The sequence below is a fragment of the Dreissena polymorpha genome, chromosome 3, assembly GCF_020536995.1.
Source record: "Dreissena polymorpha isolate Duluth1 chromosome 3, UMN_Dpol_1.0, whole genome shotgun sequence".
Taxonomy (NCBI): domain Eukaryota; kingdom Metazoa; phylum Mollusca; class Bivalvia; order Myida; family Dreissenidae; genus Dreissena; species Dreissena polymorpha.
In genome coordinates, this window is record NC_068357.1 from 148,983,811 (window position 1) to 149,004,077 (window position 20,267).

General features: G+C 37.3%; 1 protein-coding gene across 1 annotated transcript; it reads right to left on the reverse strand.

The window, feature by feature from the left end:
• Nucleotides 1-8,267: 8,267 nt before the first annotated feature.
• On the reverse strand, nt 8,268-19,931 carry LOC127871943 (cell surface glycoprotein 1-like). The gene is made up of 7 exons (XM_052415239.1): nt 19,805-19,931; nt 18,839-18,952; nt 16,806-16,937; nt 15,667-15,798; nt 14,872-14,946; nt 8,597-13,151; nt 8,268-8,451 (listed from the first exon to the last, which is right to left on the reverse strand). The coding sequence occupies exons 1-6, from the start codon at nt 19,929-19,931 to the stop codon at nt 12,973-12,975; spliced, it is 759 nt and encodes a 252-aa protein (XP_052271199.1). The 3' UTR covers nt 8,268-8,451; nt 8,597-12,972.
• Nucleotides 19,932-20,267: the final 336 nt, after the last annotated feature.

Sequence of the window (20,267 nt, forward strand, 5' to 3'; positions counted from 1 at the left end):
CCACTGTTTCTAAATATGTAAAAAATATTGTGAGAAAGCATAATACGAATTAAGGCGAAGCATCAAAGCGAAAATGGTTATATATGCATTATTATTCGTCCGATATTAATTATAATGGTACCGTTGTAAAGAAGATACTCCACAGTTATTAACCATGTCAAAATAATTTATGGCAGGGTCAGAGTCCGCCTGTAAATCCCGGTCAAAGTCAGCCTGTTTTAACGGGTTTTTTTACACACGGAAATGCCTTAAGGAAAACCCGGAAAAGGTAAACGGGGTTATAAAACAGTATTATTGACTCGATATTAATTATAATGGTATTGTAGTACAGGAGAACCTCCACAGTTTCTAACCATCTAAAAATATTTTAAGGCAGGTTCAGATTCAGCCTGTATATCGCGGTCAAAGTCGGCCTATTTTAACGTTTTTTACACGCGCAAATGCCTATAGGACTACCCGGAAAAGGTGATAAAATCATCACTTGTCCAACCGAGCATACATTATTTGATACCATTGTAATGTAAACAATGGACCTATTCCTACGGCCGTGTTAATACCAATATGAAAAGATGCCATATCAATCCACAACCCCTGGGTAGGTAGATGGGCACCTTAGACCACTAAGTCACGGTAACTATGTCTGTTACTGCTACTTTTGACATTGATATTACCAGTTAAATGTCAATTTCGTGACATGGTTTATGCAATACCCTGAAATTTTCCGGGGACACAGTAACAACAACTGCCAATTAAGGATACAATGGTCGCGATCACAGGTTAGTGCCACCCTTGTATATCTGCTCTTGGCATGTTGTTCTTACTTACTGTCAATCGAAGATTTGGGTCTTGGGTAGATATACAGCTTGTTGTCAAACCGTTCCGATCCGAATACTTAAATAAGAAGTTTTTTGTTAAGAAAAAAATCATAACTGCAATACAAGTTTAGCTTTGATCACGATATAAATCATATAAACATTTTATGAATCGGTGTTGATATAAAGTGTGTTAATTGACCTTGTGCTCGAATTGTTGTGTTTGATTTTATTTACTAACAATGCCTTTAGTAGTGGGACATAGCCAGACAAAGTACTTGTCTGATTATTTGTGTAAGGGATCGTACACAGTGTTCTCGTATTCTGGATATAAAACGCTCCAGTTTATGTACGAGAGGGACGTTTTTGAAGATGCGCCTTTCTTTTCGGTAAGTACCGTGCACAGTACATATATATATATATATATATATATATATATATATATATTATGATATGATTATATATTGTATATATGGGTAGATTGCTCACTATGTATTGTTCACGATGTCTATACATAGTTATTTACGGGTGCATACAATCACCGCAAAGTACCGAAAAGCATCGAATAGCACCGAAAAGCACCGAAAATACACTCAATTTCTCGCTATATATATGCAATATATCGTTTCTAGTGTGTGTTAACGGGTTTAATTAGTTAATTAATGGTTATATGATTGTATGTCTATACTACAAAATTGGATAAATATCGGCAATATACCGACCGAAATGCTTTTCCTGTGAAGACCGAAAAGCACTCAATTTCTCGCTATATATATATATATATATATATATATATATATATATATATATATATATATATATATATATATATATATATATATATATATACTCATACTGGGTTAACTATAGGGTCTGTGATATATTTCCGGAGTGTTGGGTACTTCCCTTTCCCATGCTAGTATCCAACTGAAAAATAGCGTGTTTTATGCGAATTACCTTCAACAACCTATATATAACTCGAAACTTAATATATCTAGTTATTTCTGCAGACAAATAACATATACATTTTTTTACTTTAAACCTCGTATCTGGGTCCCCATGACCCAATTATTTTTTTATATATGTATACTCTGTGATACTTGATACCGACATACCGGGTCCCTGAGATAGTGTCACTTGAAATACGAAACATTGTTTGCTAAAAAATGAGTTGGCCTTGAGCATAGTTATATCTTGCGACACTCGCATTAGAATTGTGGTTAAGATCTTCTCGACCTCAAACTTTATATATTAAATCCTCACGATCAGATTTGTTTGTATTTGTGTGGCCTATGCATGAATCGCTCTGCATGGTTTCCTTGCATTATACATTTAATAACATTTTGAGTCGAATTCATTTTACAGAGGGAATGACACAATGGTGAACTAAATATGTGTTTAATGTTATTTTAATATTTTTTTGAATTTTTGCATTATTTGACTACGTATCGTGTTATTTTCTCCTGTTGCGTGATTTTGTAGTCGCCGGAACTTTTAAAAGCACAATGTCCTTGGTTAAACAATTGAGATAATGTAGGATAGAATCATCCTTGTAGAAATCATTGAATTATATAACAGTGGTGTCCGTGTGATGCAAGCAGCTATAATGAAACAGTTGTCGCTATAACAGTTTCATTGCAAAGATACGTAAAGGTAAAACAGTTGCGGATCGTTAATGGTAAATAGATATGACAACCAAAAACAAAACATTTATAGGATTATTAAATTGAAATGAAAAATAGAAGTCAAACGAATATTTAAACGTTATAACAATATGTATTTACTTATTGTGTTTAAACCTGACGTGATGTCACCCTGGCGTGACACGAGTATAAATGTTTTTTATGATAGCTTCGAAAAGGATTTCAAAGATAATGACTAAAACACGCAGCGATTCCTAGTACAAGAAGAGTACCGCTATTAAGACCACATTGAACACTGTAAATTGCAATTTTTCAAGATTGCATGGTCCCAAAGTATTGAATAAAGAACAAAATACCCTGTTAATTATGAAGTCCGACATGCTATTAAGACCAAGCTGAAAGTAGCGGAACTTTACTGTAGTTTTATGTGCCTTCGTGGAAAATGATCCAGTCATCGATATTCGGTCCACTTCCTCATGTCCAACAGAAAGATATTCATTTCGTGCTTTGAACTATTCTGAAGATTTTAGTCATAGTTATGTCATAAATATCGAATAGGGACTTGTAAAACCAGTTCTTTAACTTGCATTATTGCTTCGCAAGAATGGACCTGTAAAAATGCTTTCAAATTAGTTAAAAGGAAGGTATTTTCAAAAAAAAATCTGATTTTGTCTTATAAACAAAAAAAACAACATTGAATGTGATACATAACCCATCACAGTATCCAATAACAGACGGACGAAAAGATTTGAGTATAGCCTATACCACTTGCGACTGGGTATAATACATAAGAACCTCCAATAACTAAAGGCAGTGGCTAGTCGTACAGTCCCGTACGGCTAGACAAGAGGCTAACCGTACGGCCCCGTACGGCTAGACAATAGGCTAGCCTTACGGCGCTGTACGTATTATAGCCTTTCCTATTGAGATTGTCTAGCCGTACGGCTTATAAAGTATAGAATTGTCATTTAGTGCTGTTAATCAGTAATATGCAGCAAAGACAAATAAGCGCCCGAGCCGATTGTGACGAAGATATTTCGTACATATTTTCCTAAAATAAGGCTAGTATTCCACCAATCCGCATCCGCATCCGTATCCGCGTCAGTATCCGCAAAATCGTTATACGGACGCTATATTCCATTTATCCGCAAACGGATGCGGACGAGATACGGACGGCATTTAGCACGATGAGAGTAGCTGTCATCTAAAAAATAAACTGAAAATCTATCGAATTCGTGAAAAAATACCCGGAATTATACAACCAACGCAGTTCTGCATATCGTGACTCTGATTATACTTTAAAGTTTAAATGTATGGAAAATCATAGCCAAGGCACTAAAAGAAGATGTTTCAGGTATTTACCATTTGTATCCTTTTACGGACAGAACGATGATTTGTACCTTATATCTACTTAAATTCACGCTTAGCAGCTTGTCCTTCATTATAATTATCTCAATAATTATAATTTTTAGTTTTATCCATATACAAAAATAAAGATACGTTCGACGTATGCGGATAAATGGAATATAGCGTCCGTATATTTTGCGGATACGGATACATTTACAGATAGATGGAATAGTAGCCCAAGAATGCTCACTTGAGCGTTCTATTGCGGACGCCTATTCGCGTGCGGATACGGATGAATGGAATAAGTGCAGTGCATTTCTACTTGTTTTATTTTTTGCGGATGCGGATATGCGGTTGCGGACAGATGGAATAGTAGCCTATAACTGAAGCATTCGTATTTTTAGTTAGTGTCCGTGTGGCGAATAAATGGTTGCAGGAATTTATCAAAGCGCTGACGTCACTGTAGGTGTTCGTTGTTGTATAAGTTTAGACGCAACTCAGTTAAAAAAATTATGTTATAGCTTTTTATATTGCAAGTTTTGAATGGACACAATCCATTCAAAATTATAAAGAGTGTGTCTTAAAGCACAGGTTCAGATGTTTTTTTTTTAAAATCATTAATAAAAAATAAATTTTTAGCTTCGTTTTGGGAAAACAGGGCTAAATGCTTATGCATAAATTGTCATCCCAGTACAAGAGACCCTTTAAACATTATAAAATAAGACATGTCGTCCTTGTTTAGCGTGTTTGCATTGCACAAGCTTATCAGTATGCACAGGCTTATCTTATTTGACATGCATTAAGCCCTGTTTTCTCTGAAAGCAGCCAGTATGTGCAGATTTTCAATGATAAACACTAGACTGGCCAATATCGTCTTACAAGCTGTTAAACTCTATTACTCATATACACCAACTGCAGTGCACCAGTGAGTGGTGGACTATAAACAGGCAAATGTGGTGGTTATCTTTCCTAGCAGACGCTAGTAGAATGTGTAGTCTGCTGCAACGGACAGTGGTTGTCTTTCCATGTCATAGTTAAAGGGATCTTTTCACGGTTTGGTAAATTGACAAAATTGAAAATAGTTGTTTCAGATTCGCAAATTTTCGTTTTAGTTATGATATTTGTGAGGAATCAGTATTACTGAACATTAACCATGGTCTAATATAGCCATTATAATATGCATCTTTTCACGATTTAAAAACCTAAAAATTATAGAGCGTTGCAACGCGAAACGATTGAATAATTTGGAGAGTTCTGTTGTTATCGTTTAAATTTGTGAAACTACGAAGATTGCTTATATCAGGTATAGAATACACCTCTCATGTATGCTTGGCAGGATAGCTCATTAGGCTAAAGCGTTTTTTACTCCAGGATTCCGGGGGTCACTGGTTCGAGCCCTTGTACGGGCTACTTTTTTTCCATTTTTAAATTTTATTTTTGATTTTTTTTCTGGAGCGTTAAAAATCCAATGTTTACATTCATCAATATAAAGCATCTAATGACAAACTTCAAAACATGTCAAATCTGTGAAAAGGCCCCTTTAAGGCTTCTACGCACATACCGATTTGCAAAAACATTAGCGTTAGCTGACGCTCACACTAAAAATGAACCGTTAAACTAAATTTAGATTCACATCGTACATGCACGATTTACATGCTGGCGAATTCGACTGTACATACATTTTCGATTTCAGAATTTAATATCTGGCTTATTTTGCATATATCGACACATGTTCTTCTTAACTTTTATTTAAGTTTATGTTCAAATATATGTTTAATAAGTTGTTTTTTTTATACACATTTTATGTAAATTAATAAATATTTGAAAAAATCGTATAATCTCGCTTTAAAAATTCGTCATCTTTCACGGCTTCCTTTCATGTCATACGGTTGCTTATTTGATTCATTAATTAGTCGACGTTCCTAAGGCGTGAAAAATCTGTATTAAAGAGTTGCGGCATCGATATTTTGAAATTTAATGACGACAGCCGTCAAAGTTACGTTCTAGAAATTGACTTACACACACATAATTTAAATCGGTTTCTAATTTGATTCTTTAATAAGACGACTTTCCTATGTAAGGAGTGAAAACTGTTTTAATTAGTTGCGGCATCGATATTATGAAATTCAATGACGGCCAAGGTACTTCTCAGAAATGGAGTCACACAAATAATTTAATTGTCGTTCAGACAATGGATAAATATATGGTTTCATACAGGCAATTTATCAGTTCACTGAAAATGGTTGTCTTTAACTTAGACAATATCCATAGGAAAGGCTATACGTACAGAGCCGTACGGCAAACCTATTGTCTACCCGTACGGGGCCGTGCGGCTAGCCTCTTGTCTAGCCGTACGACTAGCCACTGTAAAATGTATAGTTATTTCATTTTCATTTTACAAATGTCTCTAAAAATATATTTAAATTTTCTCTATCATGGAAGTGTCATTTATTCATACAACACATGACAAATTATAACAACAATATATGTTAAAATTATCTGACCCTTGTCAGACGTTTTATTATGAAACTAATAAATGATATGCATGATTGTCAGATTGTGAAATGCTCAATTCAAGTATTATATAAGAGATAAATGGTGACGGACCCATGACAAACAAATAATTGGAGATAGTAGTAACAATCCATCATAAGTTGCAGTACGAACTAAATGATTATCATGAAAATAAAAACTGATTTAACAAGCAAATTCGTTGAATTGATATCCCCCGCCATTATACTTCTGGATACAAGTTATGGCTCTGGACACACAAAAAAAGCATTTTTTTCAAATACAAAGGGTCATAACTCCGCTATTAATCAAGGATGTACAATGCAATTTGGCGTGCATCATCCTCTTATCCATATATATATACTCGTACCAAGTTTCAATGAAATCTGCTAAAGCACTTCCAAGATATGGTTCCGGACACAAAAGTGCCGGACGGACAGACGGAAAGACGGACAATGCCAAATTAATATCACAAAAATTAAGCAAAATTAATTACATACACAACAAGATGCGTTTGTGAAACCCAATGTCCCCGTATATAACGTTTGACCTTGAAGGATGACCTTGACCCTTCACCACTCAAAATGTGCAGCTCCATGAGATACACATGCATGTCAAATATAAAATTGCTAGCTTCAATATTGCAGAAGTAACATAACATGAGCAATTTTGACCCATATATTTGACCTTGAAGGATGACCTTGACCTTTCACCACTCAAAATGTGCAGCTCTATGAGATACATATGCATGCCAAATATCAAGTTGCTATCTTCAATAGTGCAAACGTATTCATAAAATATGCGATTTGGGCCACATATATTTAACCTCTGACCTTGAAGGATGACTTTGACCTTTCAACACTCAAAATTTGCAGCTCCATGAGATACACATGCATGCCAAATTTCAAGTTGCTATCTTCAATATTGCAAAAGTATTAATAAAATAAGCGATTTGGGCCACATATATTTGACCTCTGACCTTGAAGGATGACCTTGACCTTTCACCACTCAAAATGTGCAGCTCAATGAGATACACATGCTTGGCAAATATCAAGTTGCTATCTTCAATATTGCAAAAGAATTCATAAAATGAGCGATTTTGGCCACATATATTTGATCTCTGACCTTGAAGGATGACCTTGACCTTTCACCAATGATAATGTGCAGCTTCAGGAGATGCATTTGCATGCCAAATATCAAGTTGCTACTTTCAATATTGCAAAATGTTAAAGTTGGCATAAACAGACCAACCAACCATTCAACAGACCGACAGAGCAAAAACAACATGTCCCCCACTACTATAGTGGGGGACATAAAATAGACTGATCCTACAAGCAAACCCCATATTTACACAGAACAATGTCTGAATTGACATAAATTTGGACAAAAAACATGCATTTTCCTGGATTTGAAGCACAGACCTTTTGATTGCAAACAACAGTCTTACTTACTAAGACATTTCTGAAAATTACACGTTGCCAGCAAAGTACATTTTTAAATCAGATATGCAATGTCATGTCCTTACCAAATTGTACTAGAGCTGTTTTCACTTCGAGTTTGCAAACAGCCTTAAAATATAAACTAAACACTAGAAAAGAATCTTTAACAAGGGCTGTTTGTAAAACAAGCATGCCCCCCATATGGGCTGTCCGTTGTAGTGGCAGCCATTGTGTGAATACGTTTTTTGTCACTGTGACCTTGACCTTTGACCTAGTGACCTGAAAATCAATAGGGGTCATCTGTGAGTCACGATCAATGTACCTATGAAGTGTCATGATCCTAGGCAAAAGCGTTCTTGAGTTATCATCCGAAAATCATTTTACTATTTCGGGTCACCGTGACCTTGACCTTGTGACCTCAAAATCAATAAGGGTCATCTGTGAGTCATGATCAATCTACCTGTGAAGTTTCATGATCCTAGGCATATGCGTTCTTGAGTTATCATCTGAAAACCATTTTACTATTTCGGGTCACCGTGACCTTGACCTTTGACCTAGTGACCTCAAAATCAATAGGGGTCATCTGCAAGTCATGATCAATCTAGCCATGAAGTTTCATGATCCTAGGCGTATGAATTTTTGAGTTATCATCCGGAAACCATTTTACTATTTTGGGTCACCGTGACCTTGACCTTTGACCTCAAAATCAATAAGGGTCATCTGCGAGTCATGATCAATCTACCCATGAAGTTTCATGATCCTAGGCGTATGCGTTCTTGAGTTATCATTCAAAAACCATTTTACTATTTTGGGTCACCGTGACCTTGACCTTTGACCTAGTGACCTCAAAATCAATAGGGGTCATCTGCGAGTCATGATCAATGTACCTATGGAGTTTCATGATCCTAGGCCCAAGCGTTCTTGAGTTATCGTCTGACAACCACCTGGTGGACGGACCGACAAACTGACATACCGACAGACCGACCGACATGAGCAAAGCAATATACCCCCTCTTCTTCGAAGGGGGGCATAATGAGATAAAAGTGCACTTACAAAATCAAAGTCTTTCATTTTGAAAACCAATAGACAGAATTATAACATATAAAAAGTATACAATCTTCAGTACACTGATCAACAAATTAAAACATTTTAAATCATACAATTTGCATAAAATTCAAAGCTTGATATCTCAAAAACTTATCCACAATATTGAAAGATATTAAGAATCTTACAATCTGCATCATAACTAAAGCTCAATATCTTATAAAACTGATTGACTAAACTGCAACATTTTACAAATTATTTAATCTACAAAAAATGAAAAACTTCATATTTCAAAATTCAACCGACAGCATTGACACATATTTAGAATCATACAAAGTTAAAGCTTCAAATGTCAACTTGAAATGAGTCCAAAGTACACGGACTTTAGTGAAACACTGGTAAGGGACTAAAAAGGCAGTTAACAACAAGAGCTGTGTTCGTAAAACACAATCCCCCTTACTGCGCCGCTTTGAAGCCATATATTCGACCTATGACATTGAATTATGACCTTGACCTTTCACCACTCAAAATGTGCAGCTCCATGAGATACACATGCTTGCCAAATATGAAGTTGCTATCTTCAATATTGCAAAAGTATTCATAAAATGAGCGATTTTGGCCACATATATTTGACCTCTGACCTTGACCTTTCAGAAAATTAAAATGTGCAGCTCTATGAGATACATATGCATGCCAAATATCAAGTTGCTATCTTCAATATTGCAAAAGTTATTGCAAATGTTAAAGTTGGCATAAACAGATCAACCAACCAACCAACAGACAGGACAAAAACAATATGTCCCCCACTACTATAGTGAGGGACATAAAAATAGACTGAACCTTCAAGCAAACCCCAAATTTTCATAGAACAATGTCTGAATCGCCATAAATTTGGACAAAAAACATGCATTACCCTGTATTTGAAGCACAGACCTTTTGATTGCAAACAACAGTCTTACTAAGACATTTCAGAAAATTACACGTTGCCAGCAAAGTACATTTTAAAATCAGATATGCAATGTCATGTCCTTACCAAATTGTAATAGAACTGTTTTCACTTCGAGTTTGCAAACAGCCTTAAAATATAAACTAAACACTAGTAAAGAATCTTTCAGGAGATAAAAGTGCACTTACAAAATCAAAGTCTTTCATTTTGAAAACCAATAGACAGAATTAAAACATAAAAATTATGCAATCTTCATTACACTGATCAACACCATTAAAACATTTTGAAATCATACAATTTGCATAAAACTCAAAGCTTGATATCTCAAAAACTTATCCACAATATTGAAAGATATTAAGAATCTTACAATCTGCATCATATTTAAAGCTCAATATCTTATAAAACTGATTGACGAAACTGCAACATTTTACAAATTATTTAATCTACAAAAAATGTAAAACTTCATATTTCAAAATTCAACTGACAGCATTGACACATATTTAGAATCATACAAAGTTAAAGCTTCAAATGTCAACGTGAAAAACACATCCAAGATATCATTTAAACTAATATACTGACAAAGTTTCAAGAAGATTCATAAGTCCATATAAGGAAAAATGCCCCGCCCACTGGTGGCCATGTTTTTCTTAGCAACTGGAACCAATTTCAAACTTGTCCAAATATCATTGGGACAAATCTTCTGACAAAGTGTCATGATGATCGTACAATAAATATGGCTTCTAGAGTTTTAACAGGGTTTTACTTTAGCCATATAAGGAAAAATGCCACGCCCCCTTAGTGGCCATGTTTTTCCACCAACTAGAACCATTTTTGAACTCATCCAAGATATCATTAGGACAAATCATCTGACCAAGTTTCATAATAATCGGAAAATAAATGTGGCCTACAGAGTGTTTACAATGTTTTAGTAAAGCATGATACATAACCATATTAGGAAAAATGCCCCGCCCCCTGGTGGCCATGTTTTTTAAGCAAACAAAACTATTTTTGAACAAATCCAAGATATCATTAGGACAAATCTTCTGACCAAGTTTCATGAAGATAAGAAAATAAATGTGGCCTATAGAGTGTTAACAAAGTTTTACTATAGCCATATAAGGTAAAATGCCCCACCCCCTGGCGGACATGTTTTTCAACCAACCAGCATCATTTTTTAACTTGTCTACGATATTTTTTGGGATGAATATTCTGACCAAGTTTCATGAAGATCGGAAAATAAATGTGGCCTCAAGAGTGTTAACAAGATTTTACTATAGCCATATAAAGCCATATAAGGAAAAATGCCCCGCCCTTTGGCAGCCATGTTTTTCAAGCAAACGTAACCATTTTCAGCTCGTCTAAGATATCATTGAGACCAAACTTCTGACCAAATTTCATGAAGAATGGACAATAAATGTGGCCTCTAGAGTGTTAGCAATGTTTAACTAAAGACATAAGGAAAACTCCCCCGCCCCTTGGCGGCCATGTTTTTCACTGATCTGGAACATTTTCAAACTCGTCCAAAATATAAATAAAACCAATGTTTTGACCAAGTTTCATGATGATTAGGCAAACATTTTGACTTCTAAAGTGTTCACAAGGTTTCTCTATAGCCATATAAGGAAAACTGCCCCGCCCCTGGCGGCCATGTTTTTCAACGGACCGGAACCAATTTTAAACTAAACCAAAATATCATTTAGACAAACATTTTGACAAAGTTACATGAAGATTGGACTTCTACAGTGTTCACAAGTTTTTTTGTTGTTTTTTTGACCTAGTGACCTAATTTTTGACCCAGCATGACCCAGTTTCGAACTCAGTCGAGGTATCAATGTGACAAATGTTCTGCAAAATTTCATGAAGATCAGACAATAAATGTGGCATCTAGAGTGTTCACAAGGCAAAATGTTGACGACATACAACGCACAACGGACAAAAGGCAATCACAAAAGCTCACCATGAGCATGTTGCACTCAGGTGAGCTCAAAAGTTATGGCCAATTTTAAAGTTTTCAGACGGACGGACAGAAGCAATATATTTAACATTTAACCTTGAAGGATTACCTTGACCTTCACTTTTCACCACTCAATATGTGCAGCTTCACAAGATGCACATGCATGCCAACTGGAGCTTTGTCACAGACGTGACATATACCCCCACATAACGCATTGACACAGACTATTTTGTATGCTGTCTTCACAAAACAAGATAATACAATTTATGGCGATTTTTTAAGAATCATTATGCCATTATCATTTATAGCCATTTTGACCTTTGAACTCTTGAATTGTTTCACATGACAAGCCTTCCAATGACTTTGAACAAAATTGATGTACAGAGTCATTTTAAAATCTTACAATGAATGACATATTTATGGCCCAGACAAGATAATTTATTGCCATTTTTGACCTTTGAACTAAAACTACAACTTTGAGTTTGAAGATATCGACGTAATTCTTTCGCGCGACACACTGTCAAATGATGGTGAACAAAAGAGCCAACGATTTTAAAATCGCACAATAAACAACATAGTTATTGCCCAGACAAGCTAAATTATGGCCATTTTTTACCTTTAAACTCAAATTGTGCCCTTGTTCTTGGAAATATCGACGTAATTCTTTCGCCCGACACACTGTTCAATGATGGTGAACAAATGTGCCAAATGATTTTAAAATCTCACAATAAAAAACAAAGCTATGGCCCGGACAAGCATTTGACCTTTGAACTCCCAAGTGTGACCTTGACCTTTGAGATATTGACGTAATTTCTTTTAACGCGACACACCGTTCCATGATGGTGAACAAATGTACCGAGTCATTTAAAAATGTAACGATAAATAACATAGCTATGGTCCGTACAAACTTACAGTTTAAAACATACTAAGTGACCCCATGACCTAGTTTTTGACCTGGCATGACCCATATTCAAACTTGACCTAGACATTATCTACATACAACTACTGACCAAGTTTGGTGAAGATCGGATGAAATATCGGGACAGACCGACAAACGTGACTCCTATATAGCCCCCATTACCAATTGTAATAGGGGTATAAATATCAAGTTGCTATGTTCAATATTGAAAAAGTTATGGCCATATAAGTTTTCGGCCAGATGGACAGACTGACTAACTGACGGACAGTTCAACTGCTATATGCCACCCTACCAGGGGCATAAACATATTCCACAGTTCAACAATTCTTTTTCCATTTTTGTTTTTCCATAATAATGTTATGGACCCTTGCCCTTATCTGGGCCACTGTTCTTCCGGTAAGTATTTTTAGGGACCCCATTATTTTTGAGCCAGATGGCATTTTTTTTTTCTCTTAATTCATCTCTAAAAAAGTTCATGAAACATATGTTCTCTTCGCTGGCCCACTTTCGTTTCATTCCTTTTCTTGTCCCTGTCCCTAAAACAAGAATAGATATAAAAAATAAAATAGCAATGAGTATCATGTCAGTGTTTTTTTCAGTTTTGGGGAAAAGGGGTCGGGTCCCCTGAGAGGGGGATAATTCACGTGTAAAAGGGGAAATTTCAATGCTAAGCAAGTAACATACAAAATCAAGTTGTAACACCATAATTCACCATACACAGAGAGAAAAACATTATTCCAACTTTTTTTGTCATCAACATGTTATGTTTATGTTCAAAGATCAACATTTTTTGGCTTTTCTGTGAATTATTTAAACGAGGTATTGATTAAAATTGAACTACACTTCCAAGAGGGGAAATTTTCAAATATTTTTGGGAAAAATATACACTCTAAGCAGCAAACTCATTTGTTCAGTGACTGTAAGCCCTTTATTTTGTTGACTTTTCTACTGAATTGATCCTTGCACACAAAGTATCAACATAAGTCAGTGTTCTGCCGTGGATGCGCCCTTGTGTTATTGTCGCAAAAAACAAATATTTGTCCCCACCCGTTTTCTGTATATGGGTCCGCGGGCGCGCACGAATTAGAAATAAAAACTAATCGATTCAATTTGTAAGTCGGTAAAGTAATCGAGTGAATGTGTAACCAGAACAAACTATTTCATTGGACATGACGTCATTTCGCAGCCAATGGTTAATTTATTTAATATTAACACTCTATTTCATTGGTAAGTTGAGATTATAACAACCAATCAGATATCAAGGAAATTTCCGAACCTATCAAAATGGCTTAAAGTGACAGGCCAAAGAAAACAAAATCTATTTTTTTTTTTCCTCCGGCAAGTTAAATTAGAAAATATGACAATAATATTAACAACCCAACAGAGTCTTCCCAAGTCCCAACATCGTTTAGCAATTACGAAAAAAGTCTGCCCCTAAACGTACATTCCAAGAAAATTGGCTTCAAAATGTCCTTGGTCACTGTTTGACAACAACAAAATGACATGCAGATTGTGCATAAAGCAAAAAAGAAAACGCCTTTACTATCGGTATTTCTAATTATCGAACAAGTACTTTGACATGCGGAGTCCAATGACCATAAATTTTTTCAAAGTTTTGTAAATATGTTGACAACTGTTTGACAGTGTTAAAAAGTTTTTTGAATGTTCCAGTTTTAATAACAATGTTACAACCTGACTGTAAGAAGTTTAAGCACGTTTAAAAGTTCAAGTTAAAGGTTATTAGTTTCCACACATTTAATTCTGCTACAAAAATATTTCTGTGTCCCCATATTTTTTCTTTTTGTCCCCACTTTTGTAATCCTAAAGGGTCCCCAACAGTAAAATTTCACGGCAGAACACTGCAAGTGATACAATGATTGAATATTGTAGAGCAAGGTTTTCCTGATAAAAATGCACAAAACCTGAACATGTTTGGAGGTAAAATGAACTAACTGAAACTGTTTTAACACCAGTTTAAAACAATTTTTCACACATATAAGAACTGACAGTTCGCAGAACTATCATTTCTTGGAAGAACAAGTACTAAACATTAACTTTCATAGCAAACTGCCTACTTTGTACTTTACAAGGACTTTTACAAGCACATTGTTGTAACCCTGTAGAACACAGAGGAGGTCGTCTAGAGCATCACACTTGACTTGGACTACTCATTTACTTTAATACAGTCATGACATAAGACTCTGTCACATAATGATAGAAAATGCAGAGAAACCCGTCTTCAAATTTAGTTCATACCTTGAGGATTTGGCTGCCTCATTTCATCATGGGTCAGACTGGCTGGCCCTTCACTGGCAGCAGTTGACATGGACTCTGAAAGAACCAAAGTGAAACCTGTAGATTGCATATGATCAGCACAGTCAACACTGGCATGTTGTATCATGAGAGGCTCTGACTCCTGTACAGATTCTAGACTGTGGGTGTCTTCAGCAGTTGCCTCAATGACTGTAAACATATAATGTCAACAGTGGGGTCTTGTATGTCTATTATCCATTGGTGGATCTTGCTGAAATCTATAGAAAACATGCATGCCCCCCATATGGGCTGTCCGTTGTAGTGGCAGCCATTGTGTGAATACGTTTTTTGTCACTGTGACCTTGACCTTTGACCTAGTGACCTGATAATCAATAGGGGTCATCTGCAAGTCACGATCAATGTACCTATGAAGTGTCATGATCCTAGGCAAAAGCGTTCTTGAGTTATCATCGGAAAATCATTTTACTATTTCGGGTCACCGTGACCTTGACCTTTTGACCTCAAAATTAATAGGGGTCATCTGCAAGTCATGATCAATGTACCTATGATGTTTCATGATCCTAGGCCCAAGCGTTCTTGAGTAATCGTATGACAACCACCTGGTGGACAGACGGACCGATCGACATGAGCAAAGCAATATACCCCCTCTTCTTCGAAGGGTGGCATAAATATATATTGGCTTGGACAACAGAAAATTGTACTAGAATATATAGTCTACAGTTGGGTCATGTCTTTATCATCAATAGATGGGCCTTTATTATATGACAACAGAAATACCATCGGTCAGACTGGCTGGCTCTTCACTTGGCTCCCTCCTATCATGGGTCAGACTGGCTGGCTCTTCACTTGGCTCCCTCCTATCATGGGTCAGACTGCCTGGCTCTTCACTGTCAGCAGTTGACATGGACTCTGAAAGAACCAAAGTGAAACCTGTAGATTGCATATGATCAGCACAGTCAACACTGGCATGTTGTATCATGAGAGGCTCCGACTCCTGTATAGATTCTAGACTGTGGGTGTCTTCAACAGTTGCCTCAATGCCTGTAAACATATAATGTCAACAGTGGGGTCTTGTATGTCTATTATCCATTGGTGGGTCTTGCTAAAATCTATAGAAAACATGCATGCCCCCCATATGGGCTGTCCGTTGTAGTGGCAGCCGTTGTGTGAATACGTTTTTTGTCACTGTGACCTTGACCTTTGACCTAGTGACCTGAAAATCAATAGGGGTCATCTGCGAGTCACGATCGATGTACTTATGAAGTGTCATGATCCTAGGCAAAAGCGTTCTTGAGTTATCATCCGAAAATCATTTTACTATTTCGGGTCACCGTGACCTTGACCTTTGACCTTGTGACCTCAAAATCAATAGGGGTCATCTGCGAGTCATGATCAATCTACCTATGAAGTTTCATGATCCTAGGCATATGCTTTCTTGAGTTATCATCCGAAAACCATTTTACTATTTCGGGTCACCGTGACCTTGACCTTTGACCTAGTGACATCAAAATCAATAGGGGTCATCTGCGAGTAATGATCAATCTACCCATGAAGTTTATGATCCTAGCCGTATGCGTTCTTGAGTTATCATCCGGAAACCATTTTACTATTTCGGGTCACCGTGACCTTGACCTTTGACCTCAAAATCTATAGGGGTCATCTGCGAGTAATGATCAATCTACCCATGAAGTTTCATGATCCTAGGCGTATGCGTTCTTGAGTTATCATCCAGAAACCATTTTACTATTTCGGGTCACTGTGACCTTGACCTTTGACCTAGTGACCTCAAAATCAATAGGGGTCATCTGCGAGTCATGATCAATCTACTGACAAATTGTACTAGAATATATAGTCTACAGTTGGGTCATGTCTTTATCATCAATAGGTGGGCCTTTATTCTATGATAACAGAAATACCATGGGTCAGACTGGCTGGCTCTTCACTTGGCTTCCTCCTATCATGGCTCAGACTGGCTGGCTCTTCACTTGGCTCCCTCCTATCATGGGTCAGACTGCCTGGCTCTTCACTGTCAGCAGTTGACATGGACTCTGAAAGAACCAAAGTGAAACCTGTAGATTGCATTCGATCAGCACAGTTAACACTGGCCTGTTGTATCATGAGAGGCTCTGACTCCTGTATAGTTGCCTCAATGCCTGTAAGCATATAATGTCAACAGTGGGGTCTTGTATGTCTATTATCCATTGGTGGGTCTTGCTGAAATCTATAGAAACAAGGGCTGTTTGTAAAACATGCATGCCCCACATATGGGCTGTCCGTTGTACTGGCAGCCATTGTGTGAATACGACTTTTGTCACTGTGACCTTGACCTTTGACCTAGTGACCTGAAAATCAATAGGGGTCATCTGCAAGTCACGATCAATGTACCTATGAAGTGTCATGATCCTAGGCAAAAGCGTTCTTGAGTTATCATTCGAAAATCATTTGACTATTTCGGGTCACTGTGACCTTGACCTTTGACCATGTGACCTCAAAATCTATAGGGTTCATCTGCGAGTCATGATCAATCTACCCATGAAGTTTCATGATCCTAGGCGTATGCGTTCTTGAGTTATAATCCGGAAACCATTTTACAATTTCGATCACCGTGACCTTGACCTAGTGACCTCAAAATCAATAGGGGTCATCTGCAAGTCATGATCAATGTACCTATGATGTTTCATGATCCTAGGCCCAAGCGTTCTTGAGTTATCGTATGACAACCACCTGGTGGACGGACGGACCGATCGACATGAGCAAAGCAATATACCCCCTCTTCTTCGAAGGGTAGCATAAATATATATTGGCTTGGACAACAGAAAATTGTACTAGAATATATAGTCTACAGTTGGGTCATGTCTTTATCATCAATAGGTGGGCCTTTATTATGAACGTCTTGATGAGGTACTGATGTAGAAGAAAATCAATACATACATTAGAGACCCGAACAAATTCATGAGCCACATTCTGGGTCGTTACGTAACAAGGGCCGTAACGGTAAAGATTTTAATTACATTTGTACTTAGCAGAGTTCCGAAGTACAGTCTATTACAAGATAAATCTGAGCCGATTTTAAAAAACGTATAGCAAATTTTGTAATTTAATGACGACCTGCTCCATGAAGTTTACTTTCAGTTTAGAGCCGCCGTGATCAGTAACATTTTTGTGTTTTGCATCCGATTTGAATGTTCTCCAAAAAATATATAATAAATTCACATGTCTACTCAATAGCTATGTATTTTAAGAACACATTTCGCGAGAATTTCTCACGAAAAATGACATGTACAATGTTTAAATCAAAGTTTTAAGCTGTGATTAAAAGTTTCAAAAACACCCAATGCGCCCTTTTTAAGAGAATCTCCGTGCAAAATGCCCTTTTTTCAAGTCATGCGCCATGCCCCTCTGCCATTCTAGATGAAACACTACAAGCTAACTCCAATATAACCCCCTAAACTTCGTTTGTGGGGGTATAATAAAATCATTCTCAAAAGTTAAATAATATCTTTTGTAGTTGTAGATTATTCGGGTATGAATCCTCTCATTTCACAAATAAACTGTTCATAACAGATGAGATGGCAAGCATAAATGCCTTAATGAACACAAAATATTTTGCATGTTGTCTTCACAAAAAACAGCCCAAACCATGCTCAATGTTAAAAACGCACTAAGTGACCCCGTGACCTAGTTTTTGATCCGGCATGACCCATATTCACACTTCACCTAGGTATCCTCTAGATACAACATCTGACCGAAGATCGGATGAATACAACTTGAATTAGAGAGCGGACACTTAATACAGACGGACCGACCGACAGACCAACAGACAAGTTTGGTGAAGATTAGATGAAAACAACTTGAATTAGAGGGTGGACACTTAATACGAACCGACCGACAAGTTCACTCCTATATACATCCCTAAACTTTGTTTGTGGGGGTATAATTGCATTTATACCTTGAGGATTTGGCTCCCTTCTATCATGGCTCAGACTGGCTGGCTCTTCACTTGGCTCCCTCCTATCATGGGTCACACTGCCTGGCTCTTCACTGTCAGCAGTTGACATGGACTCTGAAAGAACCAAAGTGAAACCTGTAGATTGCATTTGATCAGCACAGTTAACACTGGCCTGTTGTATCATAAGAGGCTCTGACTCCTGTATAGTTGCCTCAATGCCTGTAAGCATATAATGTCAACAGTGGGGTCTTGTATGTCTATTATCCATTGGTGGGTCTTGCTGAAATCTATAGAAACAAGGGCTGTTTGTAAAACATGCATGCCCCACATATGGGCTGTCCGTTGTACTGGCAGCCATTGTGTGAATACGACTTTGTCACTGTGACCTTGACCTTTGACCTAGTGACCTGAAAATCAATAGGGGTCATCTGCTAGTCACGATCAATGTACCTATGAAGTGTCATGATCCTAGGCAAAAGCGTTCTTGAGTTATCATTCGAAAATCATTTGACTATTTCGGGTCACTGTGACCTTGACCTTTGACCATGTGACCTCAAAATCTATAGGGTTCATCTGCGAGTCATGATCAATCTACCCATGAAGTTTCATGATCCTAGGCGTATGCGTTCTTGAGTTATAATCCGGAAACCATTTTACAATTTCGATCACCGTGACCTTGACCTAGTGACCTCAAAATCAATAGGGGTCATCTACAAGTCATGATCAATGTACCTATGATGTTTCATGATCCTAGGCCCAAGCGTTCTTGAGTTATCGTATGACAACCACCTGGTGGACGGACGGACCGATCGACATGAGCAAAGCATATACCCCCTCTTCTTCGAAGGGTGGCATAAATATATATTGGCTTGGACAACAGAAAATTGTACTAGAATATATAGTCTACAGTTGGGTCATGTCTTTATCATCAATAGGTGGGCCTTTATTATATGATAATAGAAATACCATGGGTCAGACTGGCTGGCTCTTCACTTGGCTCCCTCCTATCATGGGTCAGACTGGCTGGCTCTTCACTTGGCTCCCTCCTATCATGGGTCAGACTGCCTGGTTCTTCACTGTCAGCAGTTGACATGGACTCTGAAAGAACCAAAGTGAAACCTGTAGATTGCATTTGATCAGCACAGTTAACACTGGCCTGTTGTATCATGAGAGGCTCTGACTCCTGTATAGTTGCCTCAATGCCTGTAAGCATATAATGTCAACAGTGGGGTCTTGTATGTCTATTATCCATTGGTGGGTCTTGCTGAAATCTATAGAAACAAGGGCTGTTTGTAAAACATGCATGCCCCACATATGGGCTGTCCGTTGTACTGGCAGCCATTGTGTGAATACGACTTTGTCACTGTGACCTTGACCTTTGACATAGTGACCTGAAAATCAATAGGGGTCATCTGCAAGTCACGATCAA

What these genes read in the sequence shown, in the direction of transcription:
- LOC127871943 (XM_052415239.1), bottom strand. Translation starts at nt 19,931, where the DNA reads ATGTCAACTGCTGACAGTGAAGAACCAGGCAGTCTGACCCATGATAGG. An exon ending in GCCAGCCAGTCTGACCCATG is followed by an intron (nt 18,953 to 19,804) that starts GTATTTCTATTA and finishes TGGTTCTTTCAG; the next exon opens with AGTCCATGTCAACTGCTGAC. An exon ending in GCCAGCCAGTCTGACCCATG is followed by an intron (nt 15,799 to 16,805) that starts GTATTTCTGTTA and finishes TGGTTCTTTCAG; the next exon opens with AGTCCATGTCAACTGCTGAC.